Source organism: Calonectris borealis, chromosome 1 (assembly GCF_964195595.1).
Source record: "Calonectris borealis chromosome 1, bCalBor7.hap1.2, whole genome shotgun sequence".
NCBI classification, from domain to species: Eukaryota; Metazoa; Chordata; class Aves; order Procellariiformes; family Procellariidae; genus Calonectris; species Calonectris borealis.
In genome coordinates, this window is record NC_134312.1 from 190,503,685 (window position 1) to 190,522,585 (window position 18,901).

At 44.7% G+C, this 18,901-nt stretch overlaps 1 protein-coding gene across 1 annotated transcript; it reads right to left on the reverse strand.

Moving 5' to 3' along the window:
* Positions 1-1,971: 1,971 nt before the first annotated feature.
* Positions 1,972-11,832, reverse strand: DLEU7 (deleted in lymphocytic leukemia 7). The gene is made up of 2 exons (XM_075142352.1): positions 11,305-11,832; positions 1,972-3,788 (listed from the first exon to the last, which is right to left on the reverse strand). Exons 1-2 carry the CDS (start codon positions 11,782-11,784, stop codon positions 3,582-3,584), a joined length of 687 nt encoding a protein of 228 aa, XP_074998453.1. The 5' UTR covers positions 11,785-11,832; the 3' UTR covers positions 1,972-3,581.
* Between the last annotated feature and the right edge of the window lie 7,069 nt (positions 11,833-18,901).

An 18,901-nucleotide genomic window follows, 5' to 3' on the forward strand; every position in this document is an offset into this window, starting at 1 on the left:
CGCACAGCAGTTGTGCTAAATTGGGTGGTGTTATTTGAACAGCACAACAGAAAAGAGAAGACGCATACGGAGAGCTCTGAAACACAGATGCTCTGGAGCAGGATGTTGGGGTGGGTATATGAAATCACAGAGGTGCAAACAGTGTTCGTTCTCCATCTGAACCCAAAGTGGAGTATCTTAGCATAAAAAAGTGAGCTTTTTTAGGTGTGGCAGCAGTGTGTGTGACGCACAAGCTGCTGACATAGCCACCAGTTGAGCGAGGGCAGCTACTGCTGGGCAGCAGGTTCCTTTGTACCATCCTTGCTCTCGGTGTCGGAGGCAGGAAGGCACATTTCAGGCTATTCTCTCTGATGCTCTGATTTTCGTCTTCTGCATAGCAAACATGACACGCTGCAGAGAGCAGCTCGCACCCCGGCTCGAGAGCTGCTCGCCATGGCGGGGATCCACCAGCCTGCCGAGGCCACGAGGCTGGGCGAGCTGTGAATCCCCGCCGCAGGGGCACGTCGGATGCTCATATCTTCTACCACGCTTCATCTTGATTAAAGTATGATGAAATGGGGCCTTGAGTCTCAAACATGCCAAGGGGTAACTCGATATAAATGTGCAGCTGCACTGATCTCCTGAAAGGGGGCGAGTTGCACATTTTGCAATTAGGGTGAGCTAATTGTATGTGCACAGGCAGTTGCCACAGCTCAGCTGATGGGTGGTAACCTATGAAACCACAGTAACGTGAGCACTTTGAGTCATGAAACCATACCCAAAGTGTTTGCAGACTCAGAGCCTGAGAACCCATTGCCCTCCCATTCCGTTGCACCGTCATCTTGAGGACAAGGAGAGGAATTGAAAATCTGTGCTGTATAGTCCAATGCAAGATGAAGTTTCCCAAGGGATTCTTAAATTTCTAGCCAGAATTTCAAAGAATTTAACAATGTTTTCTTTTTAAATGACCTTGAATCAAAATATTCATTTCAAGTAGGAATGTTTGGGAAAGAAGGAGTTCTGGAAATTTTCAGCATAAACACTAATTCTTGTAAAAAAACATGAAGAGTCATATTCAGAAGGCCTAAATTTCCCCTAAGTGTCGGGGTCTTGTATTCCTTACCTGCTAGGGATCTCTGCAGGCCTCGAGCCATCCAGAAGGGAAGCTGTCCAATTTGGTGGAACTGTGGCCGGAGTATTTTTTTAGATGTAATGTACTTTTAATCTGTAGCACTTGCTAGTTTCTTAGAAGCTTGAAGAGAAAATTACCTGCCAAATGCTTTCGTTCCTCTGTACTTGGTCATTAATTTTGTGCGCACATGCATGTGACTGGGCAAAGAGAGTTGAAATCAGCCTGTTGGTTTTTTTTTTCAGAGCCTTCCCAATGCCAACCCTGTTAGCAACGCTGATGATGTGAGCTTTGACCTGGAGAGCATAGCTCAGATTCTGGCCCTGGTGAAGTCAACGGGATCTTGCTGTTGATCTTCAGAGCAGGATTTCAGCATACTGAGCTGGATACAAGTGAGGGGTATAGAGAGTCCTTGGGGAAGCTTTTCTTTTAAACAACTTTTTAATGAAACTGGAGATAAAACCATTTGTGCTCCGGGCTAATGCCCTGCTGAAGGAACTAGAACACAGACCCTGTAATAGGGTGCTTGTGTGTGAGAGCAGACTGAGTGAACTAATAGAAACAACTGTAGAAAGCCAGGGAGTGACCTGCCTAAATGGTGGGAAATAAAGAAACAGCCCCTCACAGCCAGGGCGAGAGGGTCTGGGCTCAGGCGGGTGGCTGTCACGCCAAGGGGAGGGCGACGATGGCACCACTTTGCGCTCTGCAAAGCAGGAGGACCTCTGGGCTGCAGCTGCAGCTGCCTGCACCCAGGTTTCCTCCCCCGGCCTCCCTGCTGCCCACGTATCTCTCCTCAGAGGGGATAACATTAGAAAAATAGCCAAAAGACTCATTTCACAGGACTTCTTCAGGCCTCCGTCCCTTTGCTGTGAAGGGTGGTGCCGACAACAGTAGATACACGCTCACTAACACCTGTGTAGGGATGTGTATAACACCTCTCTGTGCACCCCCTCTGTTTGTTTGCTGCCTGCCCTTACGCTCAGCGTTGCCCTGGAGATCACAACACGTGGGCAAACACCACTGTGTTCTGCTCCCATAGGAGCCCTTTTCCCTCTTCCCTTGAGGGAGGGAGTCACACTTGAAAAAAAAAAAAAAGGAGCTATCTGGTGCTGGCCTGATCTTCATGTTTTTTCTTCCCATTTCTAAATTAATTCTAAGCTGAGACATCCCATGCAAAATTTCAACCCAGGGCAGTTGTCTGCATTCACACTAAAAACCAGTGAATAAGTGTTTTGAGGTAGCCTTAATTATAGCTGTGAGAATGACACCAGTGTAACATTTAAAGTGTGAACATAAAATATGGCAAATCAATCAGAGTATGGAACCACACTCGGAAAGTATTCAGCTGATGATGTTCACGATCACACATTAAAAAAAAAAAAAAAGAAAAAAATCACATGTGGAAATTCACTCCTCCAGCCAATGGAAAGAGATACTTTTCTATCTCATAGTCTACAAAATTCCCTCACCTACTACCCAAATCACAGTTAAAAGGAGCTTAATTTATCCCTTTAAAAAAAAAAGAAAAGTTTTACAAGCCGTTATTCCTGCTCAGCAATCACACAGACGTTAAATCTTATTGCAAAAAGAGGGGGGGAATGCCTCTTCTCAGCATTACAGCTGCAGCTGTTTGACAGAAGTAAGTGACTTCATAAACCCTCCTGATTTGGCAGTAGGAGAGCAGAGTTTTATGCTGTCTGCTGCACAGTCACAGGGGCTGAGAAAGCTCTGCAAAGCAATCTCCACAAATGTTTCACCTCAGTTTATAAATACCTTTACTTCACCGTGTTAATGCCTCTTTTGCTTTGCTTTCCATTCACCTCCACTGGATCATCTACCAAGACCTTTTATTGCTTTAAAGAGATTGATCCCACTGGTCCCACATATTTTTCTTTTTTTTTTTTTTTCTTTTCTCAACAGAAGATACTGCACCTTTACCTTTCCATTGGTTTGTTGGCTTCTTATGATAAAATGCAGTAAAGATTTAGCAGGCTGTCTTTATTTGCAGCGTAATCAGGCAGTATACCTTCTCATGAAAGAGTCCATACTTAAGCACTGTATTTTCTCTGTCTCTCTCAAGTGTCCGCTCCATAAAGAATTACTTGAAAACACATTTTCCTGAGCTGTGATGAAAACAGAGAGATTTCTGATGGTTGTCTTCTCAGCCTCCACCTTTCTGTATTCATTTTGAGACCTTATTATTTAAGAATGAATTCCTGTTCCTCCAGAGCAACTTCTGGAGATGTTCCCAGCTCCCATTAACATGACTTTGGTATGAGTTTGATATGAGAAGGCTATTCAGTACTTTGCAGGAACACCATCTCCACTGGGAAGTCTTTGCTGATGTAGAGTCAGAAGGAACTCTTGCTACAGTAAAATCTCCAGGATTCACCTTTCAAGTTACCTGTTATTTTTTATAGGACCATTACAGCTCACAGGCCTTCCTCGTTCCTTGGCCAAGCAGCCCGCTGCTTCACATTGCCAGGAGATTTTGCAGGATTTGTCTCAGAGCAGATCGGACCGGGATACAAGAATCTGAGGGGAAAACTGCCAATGAACAAATAAGTTTCTCAATGATGGTCTTCAAACACTGGTGGGCTTCATGTAAGTCCCTCTCAAATTGTTGTCCCTCTCTTTGTAAAGCCATATGACTACAGATGTTTCTAAACTCAATGCTATCCTAAAAGCAAAAGCAAAAAGAAGTGAGTGAAAAATAATGCTCCCCAAGTTTTCTAGACATGATTTTCTAAGCCGAAACTTCCTAATCATGAATGTTTATCTCTGATTTAGTGTGAAACCTCTTCAGTTTTGAGATACATGTAGTGTAACCATTAAATACTGCTGCAAGCTGTCGTGGCAGGAAGCCTTGGGTAGCAGTTTCACCTATTCACTTTTAAGGGGCACTTTCTTCCCCAGGCATCAGCAATTAATTTTTTTTTTAATTCTGTTTCTACCAGATAGACCTTTTGTAGTTGTCCTCAAGCAATTCAACTCCCCCTACCCTGACAGGCAAGGGTAGGAGCTCAGGGAAATGTTATATCCAAATGTCTCTGGAGAGCTACCAATGGCTCCCAAGGGACTTTGTGACAACAACCCTTGCTGAAGCATCACTTCCATACAGTGTCCCTCATCTGCGACCTGACTGGCATCGCCAGTGAGGCAGGTGACCTCGACAGCTCTGCTGGTTGCACACCGTCACAAATTATGAAGATTTCCCAGTCCCTCAGATGTGGCATGGCCTGCAGCATGAGAAGTGCTGCTCTAACACCTGCCCGTGCTGGGGAAATGCTCTGCATGGGGCAAATGCATTCCTTAATCCAGTCAAACCAACATTGTGTGTTGCAGCTCACGGAAACCCCTGCTTGCTGTGTTTAGAAAAAAGCTAAGTGGAGCCAGTTTTCCCTAAGGACCTGTAGCACTGCTGGCTGTAGGAGCTTGCCTTCTGCCTGCAACCTTCTGCCTGCCATTGAGCTGGGCCAGCATAGGTTTGTGAGCATAGGGGTGCGCATCAACTATGCACATTTACACAGCTACTAAAAGAAAACATTCCTCTCTACCTCCATCTGCTCCCTAAAAGAGAGGTAGGAGCAGGTGGTGGAAGCAGAGCTTTAACTTGCAATGGTTCCCCAGCGTGGTTTGCTGTAGGAAAGGGCTGTGTCAGCACAAAGGGAGGAGCATCTCAGTGCTGGGAATGAGCATTTGGAGGTGAAGAGGACAAGACATCTTCTTCTGGCAGCAGGATCAGCCTCTGTCATCCTAAAATTTATGTGCAAATGTGGTCTCAGCCATAGCCTATGCCTTTGCGAGGTCTCACGCATAATGAGTGCTCCAGGACAAGCTGTAAGGGATGGGGGAACCTTCTTCTGTAGCATGTGGTACACACCAGGTTTTGGCACCTCTTACCTCCTTCGCTTGATGTATTTACTCTTTTCGTTAGTAACAGCCTGTGCTTTTAGCTGAGAGGAAATTGAGTTTTAATGTTATTCTTAAAAGCGTGAAGGTTCAGACTTATTGTGGGGTTTACCTTTGTTATTAAAAACAACAAAGAAACCAGTTTTAAAAACTCCATTTCACCTAGACAACCCCAGCTTCATAATGGTAACAGCAAAAAGGATTTGCAGTTGAAGGATTAAAATGCGGGTTAACATCAAAACCAGTGCTGAATGACTGCCCCAGCCAGCAAATAGACGGCATTCGTTATGGAAATACCGAAACTAGCCATCCAACACCATTCTTGGGCCCTTAGGTATTGTATGATAGCGGTTGTGGGTCTGCTGTGGGCAAGATGAACTCACTGCTCTGGTACGCCCCTGTGCCGAAAAGCCAGGGAGTCCTGAGTCAGGAGGTTAGCTGAAAAGCAGCCTTTTTCACGTATATTTCCAAAGTTTCCTTTTTCAGAAAGATTTTGATGTTTCCTTTGAAGGTCACCTTTCAAATCTGTTCTGTAAAGTTGCCTTAGGTATAAAATCCTTACTCAAATATATTAAAAGGTCAAATAAATTGCACTAAGTAAACAAGCTAGCTTTGCTCGCTTTTGCAGGTGTCCAGCACATGGGAGCTTTAGGATACATGACAGAGAATAAAAACTTGACTTATCTCTCTCCTTTCAGTAAAAGTGGGCAGTAACTAACTGAAGGAAAAAAAAGTTTCAGACTAAAAATTCTTTCCGTTTTAACTTCAGGAAATAGGGCCCTTGTGAGCTGAACTGATAGAGAGCAACAGCTCCTGCAGTACGTTGTCATTTAAGAGAAGGTAACAGGAATATTTGCAGTGATTTGATTTTAAGTGTTTTCAATTGCAGGACAGGAGCAGATCCTCCCTGCAGCTTTCATTTGTCAAGATCCATGTGTTTAGACGGATGAGTTAATAAAGAACCTCCCCCAGAATAAAACCAGCATGGCCTACTAGTTTCAAGGCTCTCTAATTTAGGGCTTAAAATTTTCCACTGCTCTGCGTCTGTTTCATGCAGTTGTCACTCAGTGGTAGGCTGAAGTTTCAGGATGTTTCTGATGGCCCAGCTTTTATTTTTGAACCTTAACGTAAAATTGATACTATCCACCAAGTTGCTTTGCGTTTATGAAGAGGCCACTTTTATAAAGGCTTCCTTAGAGAAGATACAAACTGCTTTCTTCCATCTTTTATTTTACCCAGAGATGCCAACCTGACCCATCAAACGGATTCCTACAGCTGCCTCTTACAGACAGCTGCCTTTTTCTTCAGCACGCTCAAATTTTAGACCCCGGCCCGCTGCCAACCCTCAACATTTTTTCTTAATCTCCATGCGCCCTGGTAGACAAAATTTCCACTGAAGGCAGAGTGGCAGTGGTAGTGCCCTGGTCCAGCTGCTGGATGCTCTCCACAATCGGCGGGCCAAAATCTGGGAGTCGGGGCTGGAGTGCCAGAGCTCCTAATGTCCATTCCTGGTAACTCAGCACCTCCACCCCCACTGACCTATTTTATATTTTTCCAGTATAAATTCTCAGGATAGCTCAACTTCTGAAGGAATAAAATAGTCATTTTAGAAAGTGATTCCTGTAGCATTCCTTGGGCGCATGAAAGTCTAAGCTGGAGCTGTTTCCCAGAGGCTCTGCGTGTGGTCGGTGGGGAGCAATAGGAACAGTTTATCTGACCCATCTGAGATGGCTGTTATAGGATTAACTGAATCTGGAGTGACTCTTTCTCTCCGATGACCCTAAAGGGAACACGGCTTGAGCAGCTCAGTCTTCGGGAAGCCCCCGTGGGGCAGGTAAGCCCCACCTCAAGTCTGTATCCATCTCTCACCTGCTGTTTTCTAGAACAGTTGCATTTGGAAGATATCTCCTAAGACATATACCACCGAGAATGGTGGAGTTGTTAATAATTTCTTGTAAAGTTACTATTCCTGTGGAAAAAAAAATCCCCCAAGCCCCTAGTGTAGTTCATTCTGCGGTTTGCTGCTGCAAAGCCTCTTTCTAACACAGCAGGTGCAGATGCATGCGGAGTGCAGCACTATCATATTAATAAAATGGAACCGCCTAAGCATATTTCCTCCGAGCTTCCAGAAAGATCTTGGAGGCAATTCCTCACTTGAAGAACTTCAAGTTGTCCATTTGTCAGTATTTAAAAAAATATCCACACAAACGAGTATTGATGCCTACAGCTTGCAAATAACTTTATGGAGGGTGAGGCAATTTTTTCCAGGATCACTCTTCATATTAATTATTTTAAAAAATGAACATTCAAAGCTATTAGGTCCAGGAACAACTTTATAATATCAGTGGCTGCAAAATGAAAAGTGTGCATGCTGGCACATTTGTTCAATCCGTGGTGGCAAGCAGGGACTCTGCTGCTGTTTTATGCGAATTCTAATGAAAGCAATTTATCTCATTTCCGTCACCCCTAAGCCATTATTTATGAATCAGTCTTCAAATCTCTCGCATAAGGAAGAACCAGTCACTATGGTACTGAGAACCGATCTCTGATTTGTGTCAAGAAATCAGCAACCAGAAAACAAGCTTATTAACTACCATTAGAAATGTCATCTAGCAACAGCCACCCGTTCCATACTCCTCCCCCAAAATGAGCAAATCCCCCGGGTGAAGAGCCCTGGGCTTATGCTGTGCTGAGCAGCCGGCAGAGACGCCTGGCTGCACCAGCCCTCGCTGCTCTTCTCCTGAGGAGCAGGACATCTCCAGGTCTTCGGTTCACCAGTGGCCAAAGTCAGCCATGCCCGATGCTGTGCTGTTGTTTGGCCTGCGATGAACTTGCAGTTTCTGTTTTGTTCCCCAGGGATGGGTCTCAATATAGCAGGAAAACAAAGCCTGCGGCTGGCACCGCTGCGGGCAGGCTTAGCAGAGGCAATGCGCCGTCCCCCCGCCTGCCTGCCTGCCTGCCTGCGGAAGCCTGGCAGGGCTGCCTTCATGCCATCCCTTGACTCCCGGTGATGCGACTCACTCTCGCTACAAATTAAGTGCCACTGGCCTGATTTCACAGCAAGTGCACTGTTTCACCCCGATGGGAGATCCAGGGCAAGGGGACTACAGGTGGATGAGCAGGTCTGCTGATACTGCTCTTTTTGGCTAGAAGCGGCAAGCCTGCCACCCCAACCTTCCTCCTCCGCACCGGGCAGAGCAGCAGCACCGTAGCACAGGGACAGGAGAAACTTGCACAGTCAGAAGTTTTTTTATTATCCCGCCCTGCCAATCTGGCACCTTTTAAGGACACTATTTTCTTTTCCCCCTTAAAGAAAATACCATGACTGTTTTGCAAATGGGATGGCTATTTTAACTTCTTAGCGTGATTTATATTCCATTCCCCGCTGGCTGCCGTCGAGATTGGCCCAGTCCAATCCGCTACACATTTCTGATTTAGTACCGTCCTCACGACCCCTCGGTAACTTCAGCGCAGGAGACAGGATGTTATCAAAAAGCTGGAGTAATGCATAGCTGCACCTGAGCACAGCCAGGGCAAGCCGCACGCTGCTATTTCGGGAAGCTTTTATACCTTGTATTTTTCCTTTTCAAATGCACTCACATTGCTGCTTAAAATACAGAATCTCTGTTAAAAAAAAGGCCGTTCTGTTCGCCTTGGCAGTGTGTAATTATGGGAGAGAGAAAACGCGGACATTATTACAGGGCGTCTTTGTGGAGGCAGAAGGCGCGAGGAGTTTGCCTGTGGGTGCGATGCCAGTAAACAGCTGGTTAGGCAGCGGGGCGATGCGGTCGTCTGGGTCCCAGGACGGGGGAAAAGAGGCCCCTCGCCTTTCCCCATCTTCACGCAGACCCTTCGGCTAAGCAGTCTCTTTGCGGTCGTACTGCAGGCAAAATCAATAACAACACGCTTGCTGTCGCTAGCAAAGGATTTGCTCCAAATTCTTGCAAGGGTGTCACTTTTCATCAGAAATTAACACCCACCTTTTAATTGCTGAGGACTAGCACTGTCTAACGGGCACTGGGGCGCAGCAGAAAGCGTTGCTTCCAGTACCTGCAGGGGATGGGCTATTTCAGCGTTGTCCTTCCCATTCTTTGAATCTATTTTTTCTTCAAGCCTATCTGTTTTGGGACCATTTTATAGAGTGATTTTTTGAAACAGTTCAGCTGATAAACCAATACTGATACCATAAACGAATAACACAAAAACAAGGAACAACCCCAAACCAAATGGAAAATAGGAAAGTCAGGATTGTCAAGAAGGAACTGAAAGAGACATAGCTGTAGTGATAAATGAGAAGTGTCAAATACCGACTACTAACATGAGTGGGTGCCTCTGAGACATAAATGCAGAGCTTTCCTTCAAAAACAGTGAGTGGAAGGACATGCTACCAAGTGCTGCCATTTTGAAGGACTTTGGCCAACTCATGGGCTTAGAGCTTATTTTTAAGGGCTTGTTCATCTGAATTTATGAACAGGTTATAATATAAATGGATCCCTTGGAATCCAATTTACTTCAAAATCAAATCTGCAGCAGTGAAAGTACTCACAATTAAAGGGGTCGGTTATCCGTGACGCAGGGTCTGAGGAAATCTGTTGCAGAATTTATGTAACCTCATTGTAGAAGGGAAGGGGGGAAAGTCCCAGAGCTCAATGGGTCATGATAATGGGTTTTCAGTGAAAAAAGGACCTAACTTTGCTTCAAGTAGAATAGGAAAATCAGAGTCCAAAGTAAACTGTATTCCCAGTGGTATCTAAACACATGCTTTCATACGAGTAGATATTAAAGTAGTTCCGGGAAAGAAGAGGAAGAAAATAAAACCTTCGTTAAGGTGGCTGTATTTCATCAAGCTAGCATTTGTTTGTACAAAAACCAAATACCATTAGCCTTGTTTATTTTAAATTATGAGCAATGAAGAAGTCTTACTGGAAAAATGGTATTGCAGAAGTCCAACCTGTCAGTGTACTCTAATTTTTGAAGAATAATGTCTAGCAATTTCATTTGATTTTTAACACACTCTTTTTACGTCACACATAGCTTCCAATATTGCCCCTTCCATCTCTAGGTGTATTTATTCCTAGTGGACTCTTGGATATTCCTGAGACTAAAAATATTTGGACCCAAATGTCCAAAAGTTGCTTCTGATGGTCTTGGTGACTGAGTTTATGAGTGAGTTCTATCTTGACTTGAGATAGCTTGGATTTGATTTTTAACAAATTGTGAACAATCACAAAGCCAGGTAGATTCAATACATTGATCTAGATTCAATACATTTCTAGACACTTGAAAACAGTATCTTGCAATATCTCAAATTCATCACCAAGATACCGAGAAACCAGAAGTCATAGCAAAATTTTGCTCACGCATATTTATCCATCAGGTGAGACTTTAAGTGGTTACGTCTTTGCTGCTTCAGTATCCCCCAGCTTCCCACATTGTGCTGGTCTGTGCTGGGAAGGTTGGCATAAAAGTAAAAGAGCAGATTCTAGTTTTAGCTCAGGTGGCCCAGCAACTGGTGTCTACTACTAATGGGATTTCTGTGGCATGCACCTTTTGTATTAAAAATTGGATAAGAACTGCCATCTTGTTCTACATGGTGCACCCAAGACTCATCATAAGGTAAAGACCTTTTGAGCAATGCCAAAGTAAACTGACTTGGAGCAAGACATGGGAGACATATTGGATTCCAACAACTAAACCCATGAATTGTAAGCCCATACCTAGGCTTTTTCGTAGACTTCTTCCAGCAATAATATGCATAGCCATTCTATTTATTGGAAAATTGAGGATTTTTTCAGGTATATGTTCATTGCGTCTCATACGCTGCGTCTCATACATCTGGAACAGCTGTGGGCTCTGCGGGTTGGTCATGTTTCACTTGCAGGTTACTGGTCATCTCTGCATCTTGTGTTGTTTTTTGGCTCTTTTATAACTGGAGAATAGCTTTATAGTTTAAGACTTTATGTGCATTTATAGAAATTTAGACTTATAAAACTGGCTTCTGAAAAAGCTCTAAATAATCTTTCCAGGCTACTCAGCATGTCAGTAAGCCTTCATTCTGCCAAAAAGTGTTTTTATCCCCTGAACCCCTGTGATGCAACTACACTGAACTGTCAGTAGCTTTCTGTTTTGCAGGCTGTAGGCTTAAATTACTTAACTGAAAATTAATGTAAATGAAACTCTTCCAGTCCATATGGCAAGACCCAGCACGTGCAATTATGGGTGCAGTCCACTGCCCTTCTGCCAAAAGCCTGAGATAAGTGTACCTCTGTCTCTCTCTTACTTACTTTTGGGTGGAGAGGAAGAGGATGCTGCTGTAGGAGAGGAAGCAGGAGAGTCTGTTCTACTTGCACAAGCCGGGAAGTTGCTTCTATGAGTCGGGACATCTTGCTGCGCAGAGCCGTCTCTCGAAGCGTCTCTTGCCTCGCCAGTCCTGGCCGGGCCAGCCTGGCTGGGCTGGGCTCGCCTGGGCTGAGAGAAGATAGGTCTCCGCTCTCTTCTCCTTCCTTAGGGCTTTTCCCTGGGGCTTTTCTCTCTTCCTCCAGCTCCTGAGCCCCACCAGGCTCGGACACCTCCGTCTCCTCTCCTGGGCTGTGCCAAGCTGGGCCAGGCCTGCCAGCGCTGAAGGTTTGGGTGTGGGAAGGCTGCGGGGGGCTGCGGGGAGGATGGGGGGCTGCGGCAGCCTGGAGGGTGTGGAGAGCCCCTGCCTGGTGCCTGATAGACATGAGCAGAGCAGCCGGACCGGCCATCAGCCTTCCCACCTCCATTCCTGCTCCAGACCTGGGTGCGGCTTTTTAAAGCCGGTTTGGCCCCTTCCCTCCCTCTTCCCTCTTATCTCTGGCCCCGTGGTGGGTGGCCACCCGCCCCACCCGCCTCTCCAGCCCCCCCGGGCTGGCTTTGGCAGGTTGAAACCTGCGGGTCCCCAGGAGGGACGGGCGGGTGGGTGCAGAGCTCGGGGCCGCCGAGCCTTTTGCACGAGGCGGTGTAAATCCTCCCGTGGTCCCTGCTGGGAGCGGGCTTGCCAAGGCTGGCCCATTCGAGGGGGTGGGGTGCGCGCGGAGTCAGCCCTCCAGGGGCTGCGTTATAAAGCTTGGTGCTGAAGGATTTTACAACGTGTTTCGATGTGTAATTTAAAAGGAGAGCAAGGGCCAGGAGCGAAACCTTTCGTTCCAAACCCCTCCTGGTTTCGGGGAAGTTCGGCGCAGGTCTGGTTGATGCTCCTGCATCCCGCGCCAGGTGCCTCCCAGCGACACCCACGGCAAGAGGCAGAGACCCCTGGAATGCCCAGCTGGGTCCAGCCGTCAGGGTTTCCACCAAAAAGCTCCAGCTGCTGCTAAGTCAAAACTTCTCAGCCTACCCTCAGTTTTATTACTATTATTATTATTCACAACCCCAAAATGCATCAAATGCATCCAAACCTGTCAAGCTGACAGTACTGCGTTTGGAGCACGGAAAAAAGCAAAAAAATCTCAAGTAGGAAAACAGTGGGTTGGAAACGGGAACGCTGAATGAGCCCCACCTGAAATAACTCCAAAAAAAGGCATTTCTGGCTTTGGCAAGTCAGCCAGAAGGATCCTATATGTTTTTGTATATGGTTCCCAGAGGATTTAAAACTGTAAGATTTGATGCTAAACCTATTTCTGTGCTGTGAAACCAGGGACAGCTGTACAAATATTTGCTGTTTTTAATTAAACCTAACATTGCTACTTCCTTCATTTAAGTTAGGTCAAAGGACTGGCAATTTTATGCTTTGATAGATGAAGAAAAACAGTTGTGGGTGTTGTGTTTTAGAAATATGTTATAAAATAAGAAGTCTGAGGGAAAAGGCCTCAGAGGCTATAATAGCTCTACCCTTGTGCTTTCTTCTCAGAGATGTTTTCCTTGTCAAATATTTTGCCTTATCCATATAGCAACTGTTTCTACTGTAATTCTGCTCATTATTTTTCCTTGAAAGACTTTTATCTAAAGTTTCCATTTGCTCCCTAGTTAAACTTTAGGTAGCATTCTGTCAGCTTTGTGTTCTTTATAAATGTAGATAAATCTGCTTTGTTAGGGGGAAATGAGGAAGGATGTGCCTGGTCCCACTCTCTTTGGACCTCCCTTCATGAACATGCATTGTCTGTTGGAGAACACCCATGTTCATAATTTTTTGTTTAAAAATCAGGAAAAAATGTTTATAAAGTCAGAATAATGCATTTAAACACCTAAGCATATATTTTAAAGTTTTCTTATTTTTTTAATGCCATTTTTTTCAGTCTGCCTTTAAGCCAAGGTATAGACAAAAGGCACCAAGGAGAAGTAAGATAAGTGTTTTGCTTGTGTTGATCCATATTTTGTGTTTTGTGTTGTTCTAGATTTTAATTTACAAAAATTTTTGAGATTTCAACTTTTCATCCTCAGTGAAAATCTCAGATTTTCTGTGGAAAAAAAAGCGCCATTTCTTGCCCTTTGGTACTTATAATGGGAAGAATGGAGGGATTGTCCCTTCTACCTAGTTTGTTATTTCTGCTTTAAAAATCACACGTCTCACTGTGCTAAGTGAAATTAGTATTATAGGATTGAAAGATCTTCAGTATGTTCTCAGTAAAGTTCTCTGTTATTATCATCAATGTTAGCATTATATTAGTACTACCAGCAGTTTTATTGTTGCTGCTGTTGCGGTGCTGAGCATTAGTATTGATTTTAAAAGAAAAAAGCTTTTTTCTGAAAGGTGTAAACCTCATCCATCAGCTGATAGACATCTGTCAGCAGATAAACCTCTGTTCCTTCCTATAGGCGACTATCAGACTAGCCTGGCATCAGTCCAGGACCCGTGCCAGCCACTCAAATCAAACTGCAAATGAGGTAAAAGAGCAGAGGGTACAGGAGTGTGGAGAAGAACACACAGATTTGCAGTTTATCAGGTTGCTCACTTTCTAAGTCTAGAAATATGGTCTTCTTAGGTGGTCTGAAGTTTTGGGGTGGATTAACATTTTATAAAACTTTTTTTTATACAAAAACCATAAAATCCTCCAAACCCTCTAACAAACCCTTATCAGGAATTTTCCTAGAGAAATATTATACATGGACAATTGCAAAAATGAGAAGTGGAAGTCTGTCTTTATTTCCAACATCTGCCTCCCTATCTGCTCATTGTTTATCTACGTACCATGTGGAGCCCTGAAGATACTGAGCCATCGGTCAAGTAGAGGGTAAACCAAGAGGAGATCTATCACAAGTTAATGCTAGAGAAATCATATGCTGTGACATCTACCTTCGTTACCGCTAGTACCTCTCACCTCCTAACTAAAACCGTGGCAGAATGGGTCTGTTAACTGTTTTTAACAGGGCTGTAGTGTGTATCTGTAAACCCAAAGGTTCTTTTCCTGACACTGTTCGTCCCTACTGTACTTCTGCTATAACTGAATGTATTTTTACAGTCAATGAGTTTTTCTCAATGAGTTAACCGTCCTTTTAGAAAAATAAGATGAATAGCTGCTCATTTTAATCTGGCAGCACTTTGAGCAAATACAGCATTTTTTCTGTCTCATGTAGCTCAAGGCTAAAAACCCAAAGAGCAAGAAAACTCCGCTTCCCCTCCCTGCCTTCCAGAATGAAAGTCAAGGGTTTGTGGGTTTCAGCACAATCCGTGGGATTTATGTTGCACCTGTTGAATTCTCACAAGAAATATCAATTAAAATATGGTGACTTTGGAAGGAACATAGGAAATCTGTGGGGAGACTCGAGCTCCGTGGCTTTTCTGCACCTGCAGCAGTCTGCCGACCCGGCTTGGTGCCTCTCGGGTAAGGAGGGGCTGCCGGGCCGGTGCCACGCGCCGCTCCATCTCCATCGGCACACGGGGAGAAGCCCATTTCCCCCATCTGCGCCGTGCTCACTGTTTCTTGTTTGAGTTGGCACCTGGTGATGGTATCGGGACGATGAGGCGTTGCAGACATAGTGCTGGAGCGTTCAGTGGTGCAGATTTGGGATGCTCTCGCTGCCCTCAGGCATCTGGACTGCGAGGGGGGAAGGGGAGTCTGAGATCTTGTAGCAGTTATCTCCAAAGCCCAATCAAACTTGATAATAATTTTTAAAAAGCTTGAGTGGCTGTGAGTCCATAAGCCTTTGTCCCCGCTAGTGATAGTGGGATTTATCAGGAATGGTTGGGTTCTGCACTGCTGTTGGTTGCTGCTGTTGCTGTTTGCTGGTGGGATGGCCCTGGTGGAGCAGGACCTTAGGGAGCACCAAGGCTCGGGAGAGACCACGTGTCCAGGAAATGTGCTATGTGTGTTCCCAGAATGTGTTGATCTAATTTGAACTTGATTAGGTTGTCCTAATTACATATTTTTCTTTCTTTTCTTTTCTTTTTCTTTTCTTTTCTTTTCTTTTCTTTTCTTTTCTTTTCTTTTCTTTTCTTTTCTTTTCTTTTCTTTTCTTTTCTTTTCTTTTCTTTTCTTTTCTTTTTCTTTTCTTTTCTTTTCTTTTCTTTTCTTTTCTTTTCTTTTCTTTTCTTTTCTTTTCTTTTCTTTTCTTTTCTTTTCTTTTTTCTTTTCCTTTTCTTTTCTTTTCTTTTCTTTTCTTTTCTTTTCTTTTCTTTTCTTTTCTTTTCTTTTCTTTTCTTTTCTTTTCTTTTCTTTTCTTTTCTTTTCTTTTCTTTTCTCTTCTCTTCTCTTCTCTTCTCTTCTCTTCTCTTCTCTTCTCTTCTTTATGTGAATGTTATTAAAGACTGTTGTGGAGATATAGAATAAACACTTATAAAAGGTATAAGCCCTTCAGCTTCAAGGCAAAATCCAACTAGGAACTGATGAGAATTAGGAAGAAACTTGTCTCTGGGGAGAATGCAATTGCATCATGTCGCTTTATCATACACCCTGCGCCTTTCTTGGGAGAGTTCTGGTGCTCGGTATGGGCAGAGGACAGATGTATAGTCTGATCCACCAGACCCACAAAATGATCTGGGTTTATAAAATTCACTGCTACAATAAGTAGTTTTTAGGGCAACCACTGCTCTTACCCACCATAGTGGAGGAAGGTTTTCAACTCTCATCTCTTACAGGTGTGGCCTCACTATGAGCTGAGAAGCTCTTTGGGGAAATGTTGTATCCCTTGTCTTCAAGCTGTGCTAGAAGAGGATTTAGTGCCTCATTAGGGAGAGAGCCTGCAGAAGGGAACATGATTTTGTAGCCCTGCCATTCTGGGAAAAGCAGGTGCTGGGCTCCTGGCCATGTCCCAGGGCTGTTTTGGCCTGGGACAAAATTTGGGTATAGTCTATACAGTGTAATGGGAACAAAGATTTGGAGCTTGCCTATATACTGCCTTCCCGTAACGCTAGCTGACTGCCACAAACAAATATTTGCCCTCTACTTGTACTAGTTTCTGGACTGGCAAAGTATTTCCAGCAACGTGGCAGCAGGAGGGGGAAGGACCATGGAGTGGTGTAGCAGGAATGCTCCTTGGAGCCCTCGCAAGGGCAAAGCAAGTAGGACATTCCTGTTTGCCAAGGGCAAATACACCTGGGCTCTGCTGCTGCTGCTGCCACGTGGGGAGGTGGGCAGCAGGAATAAACATTTCACTTATACCTGCAATGTGGGAAATAGGAGTTAAAATCCCCTCACCCAGATGTACCCAGACCTTGGTCCCTCCCTTTCCTGGTGGGGATATTAACCACCAGACTAATCAACAAGGCAGGGCAGGAACCATGGGGATGAACACTGCTGAATAAAAGAGGGTCAAGGTGGAGCTTGAGCACTGGCCCCTCATCATCCACACTGATGAACTGCTGCTTGGTCCTTCCTCACTAGCAGCTCTGCTGTAAAACCACCCAAAAAGCTAACAGTTTTCTACTGGTAGCTACCATCATTATACAAAGGAAGGTGGAAGCTACTGCTGCCCAGCATGGAGGTGAGCATGGATGAGCCCCATGGGTATTTAGGCAGAGAAATACCTGGATAGTGGATATTAACGGAACTTAGGCATAAGCCAGGCGCTGAGCAATTACAGATGCTCAAGAAACTTTCAGAGACCCATGTAAAATGCTCATGGATAACAGGCAGAGGCTTTCAGGAGCATAGTTTTGAGCACAGGCATGTGATTTCTGGCATTTAATTGTCCATTGCTTTGGCTGGATGTTGAACCTAAAGACAGCTGTACTGGTTTAGATTAGAGTAGCCCAAGCCCATATTCTGACTCCAAAAGTAGCAGGGGATACCCCCAGTGTTTTCCCTGAATGAGGCTCATCCCCAGCATTTTGCGTGTACTCACCTTGCAGCTGTCCCCAAAACAGGCAACTCGTCTGCCTGAATTGCAGCAATGGGGGACCACATTCATGGTCTCCCCCAGGGAAAAGGAAAACAGTGGCTGCAATGGGATGCCTGTTGATAAATGAGAATAAGCAAGTAAGCTGTAAAGTGCTTCCACAGCCTCTGACCATTCTCAAACAGAGGCATTTTTTTGTGCCTGTGATGTTTTTTTTTTTAGTAACCCATAGTGGATCCCTCTCCAAGTGCTTGTCCACTCTCCCTTTAGACCCATGCAGCCACAGTGTCTTTTGGCAACAAAGTCCATGCCTACTTGCTGCTTGAAGAATCACTTCCTTACCTTTGTTTTCAACCTGGCTCCCTTATAGCCCATCAGTCTTGTATTGAAAGGGACAAGTGAGCAGTGAATCCTTCTCCATGGCAGCCAGCATTTTGCAGACCTGTGTCATATTTCCCCTACTGCTCCTTTCCAGCCTCTTCCCGCTCTCCTGCTACAGGTTAGTATCCCCACCGAGGGCCAGCTGGGGTTGTCCCTTGTCCTGAAAGCATAGAGTCAGCCCAGTTCATTTACAAAATGACGAACACATGAATTAGCGTGGGTGGCTTAGCACTGGCGCGGTGGAGACAACCCACGTGGCCGGTTCTGCTGGCTCAGCTCTGGGGTTGGGACTCGAGGGCCAGGCGCAGCAGCTGGGCGCTGCAGCCTCTTCCACCAGTGTGGCTCTTCCTGCGGTGAACGCTTGACCAGACTTAGGTGTATGTTCCTAGGATACAAATACAAAAATATTTTCACTCTCGTACGTGTCATTCTGGGGAGCCCTCAGAACCGACCCTTTTATGTAACACCAACTAAATACACATTGCACCTAAGTGGAGATACTCTTGTTAGAAATAAATGTGCTTATAAGCATTTGGAAGTGTAAAGGTGATATTTATAAAGTGACCAGAACACCCACTATGCGCTGCCTAAGCCAGTGAAAATAACAGCTGCTGAGTTTTATCAGCTTTAGAGCACCACAGGAGCAGCGCACGGAGCGGTTCATCTGCCATGTGTCAGTGCTGAGCACAGCTGACTAATGCGCTGCTGTGGCTAAAGACAGGGTAATCATATAGAGACTGTAAGTAGATGATAAAATGAGTAGCAGTTTTATGGCTTTTCAAATGCTTTCTCCCAATATCCACATCTGTACTGTATTTGTGAGAGTAAAAGCAATGAAAATTCCTGCAGGTCAAAATAGCTTTATTCTTAAGAGTATACCCAGGGTGTTGTCTTCCCTCCAGCCCAGTGGTAAACATGTTGATGTTGGAGTAAAGAAAGGGCTGGTATTTTTCCTGGATGAGTGAAGTACAGCTTTATCATTCTGCATTAACTGTTTGAGATGCTGTATACACTTTTTTTAACTACTAACTGTGTTCTGACAGTTTATAAGTCACAAAAGCTTCTTTTTGAAAAATTCTGAAACCACTAAGAGCTCCACATAAAATCTGGGGAGTGAAGTCTGACAGGAACTGAAGAAAATGTCATTACCTGAAGTGACAGTTTTGTTTCCAGAACAGTTTCTGCCGTTGAACAGCATTATTTTTTTTAAATTTTCTGGGTCTCTGAAAAAGATGCAATTTGCATTTCCTTAGGGGCAACGTCAGGTAA

What these genes read in the sequence shown, in the direction of transcription:
- DLEU7 (XM_075142352.1), bottom strand. Translation starts at nt 11,784, where the DNA reads ATGGAGGTGGGAAGGCTGATGGCCGGTCCGGCTGCTCTGCTCATGTCT. An exon ending in CTCTTCCTCTCCACCCAAAA is followed by an intron (nt 3,789 to 11,304) that starts GTAAGTAAGAGA and finishes TTTTGCTTTTAG; the next exon opens with GATAGCATTGAGTTTAGAAA.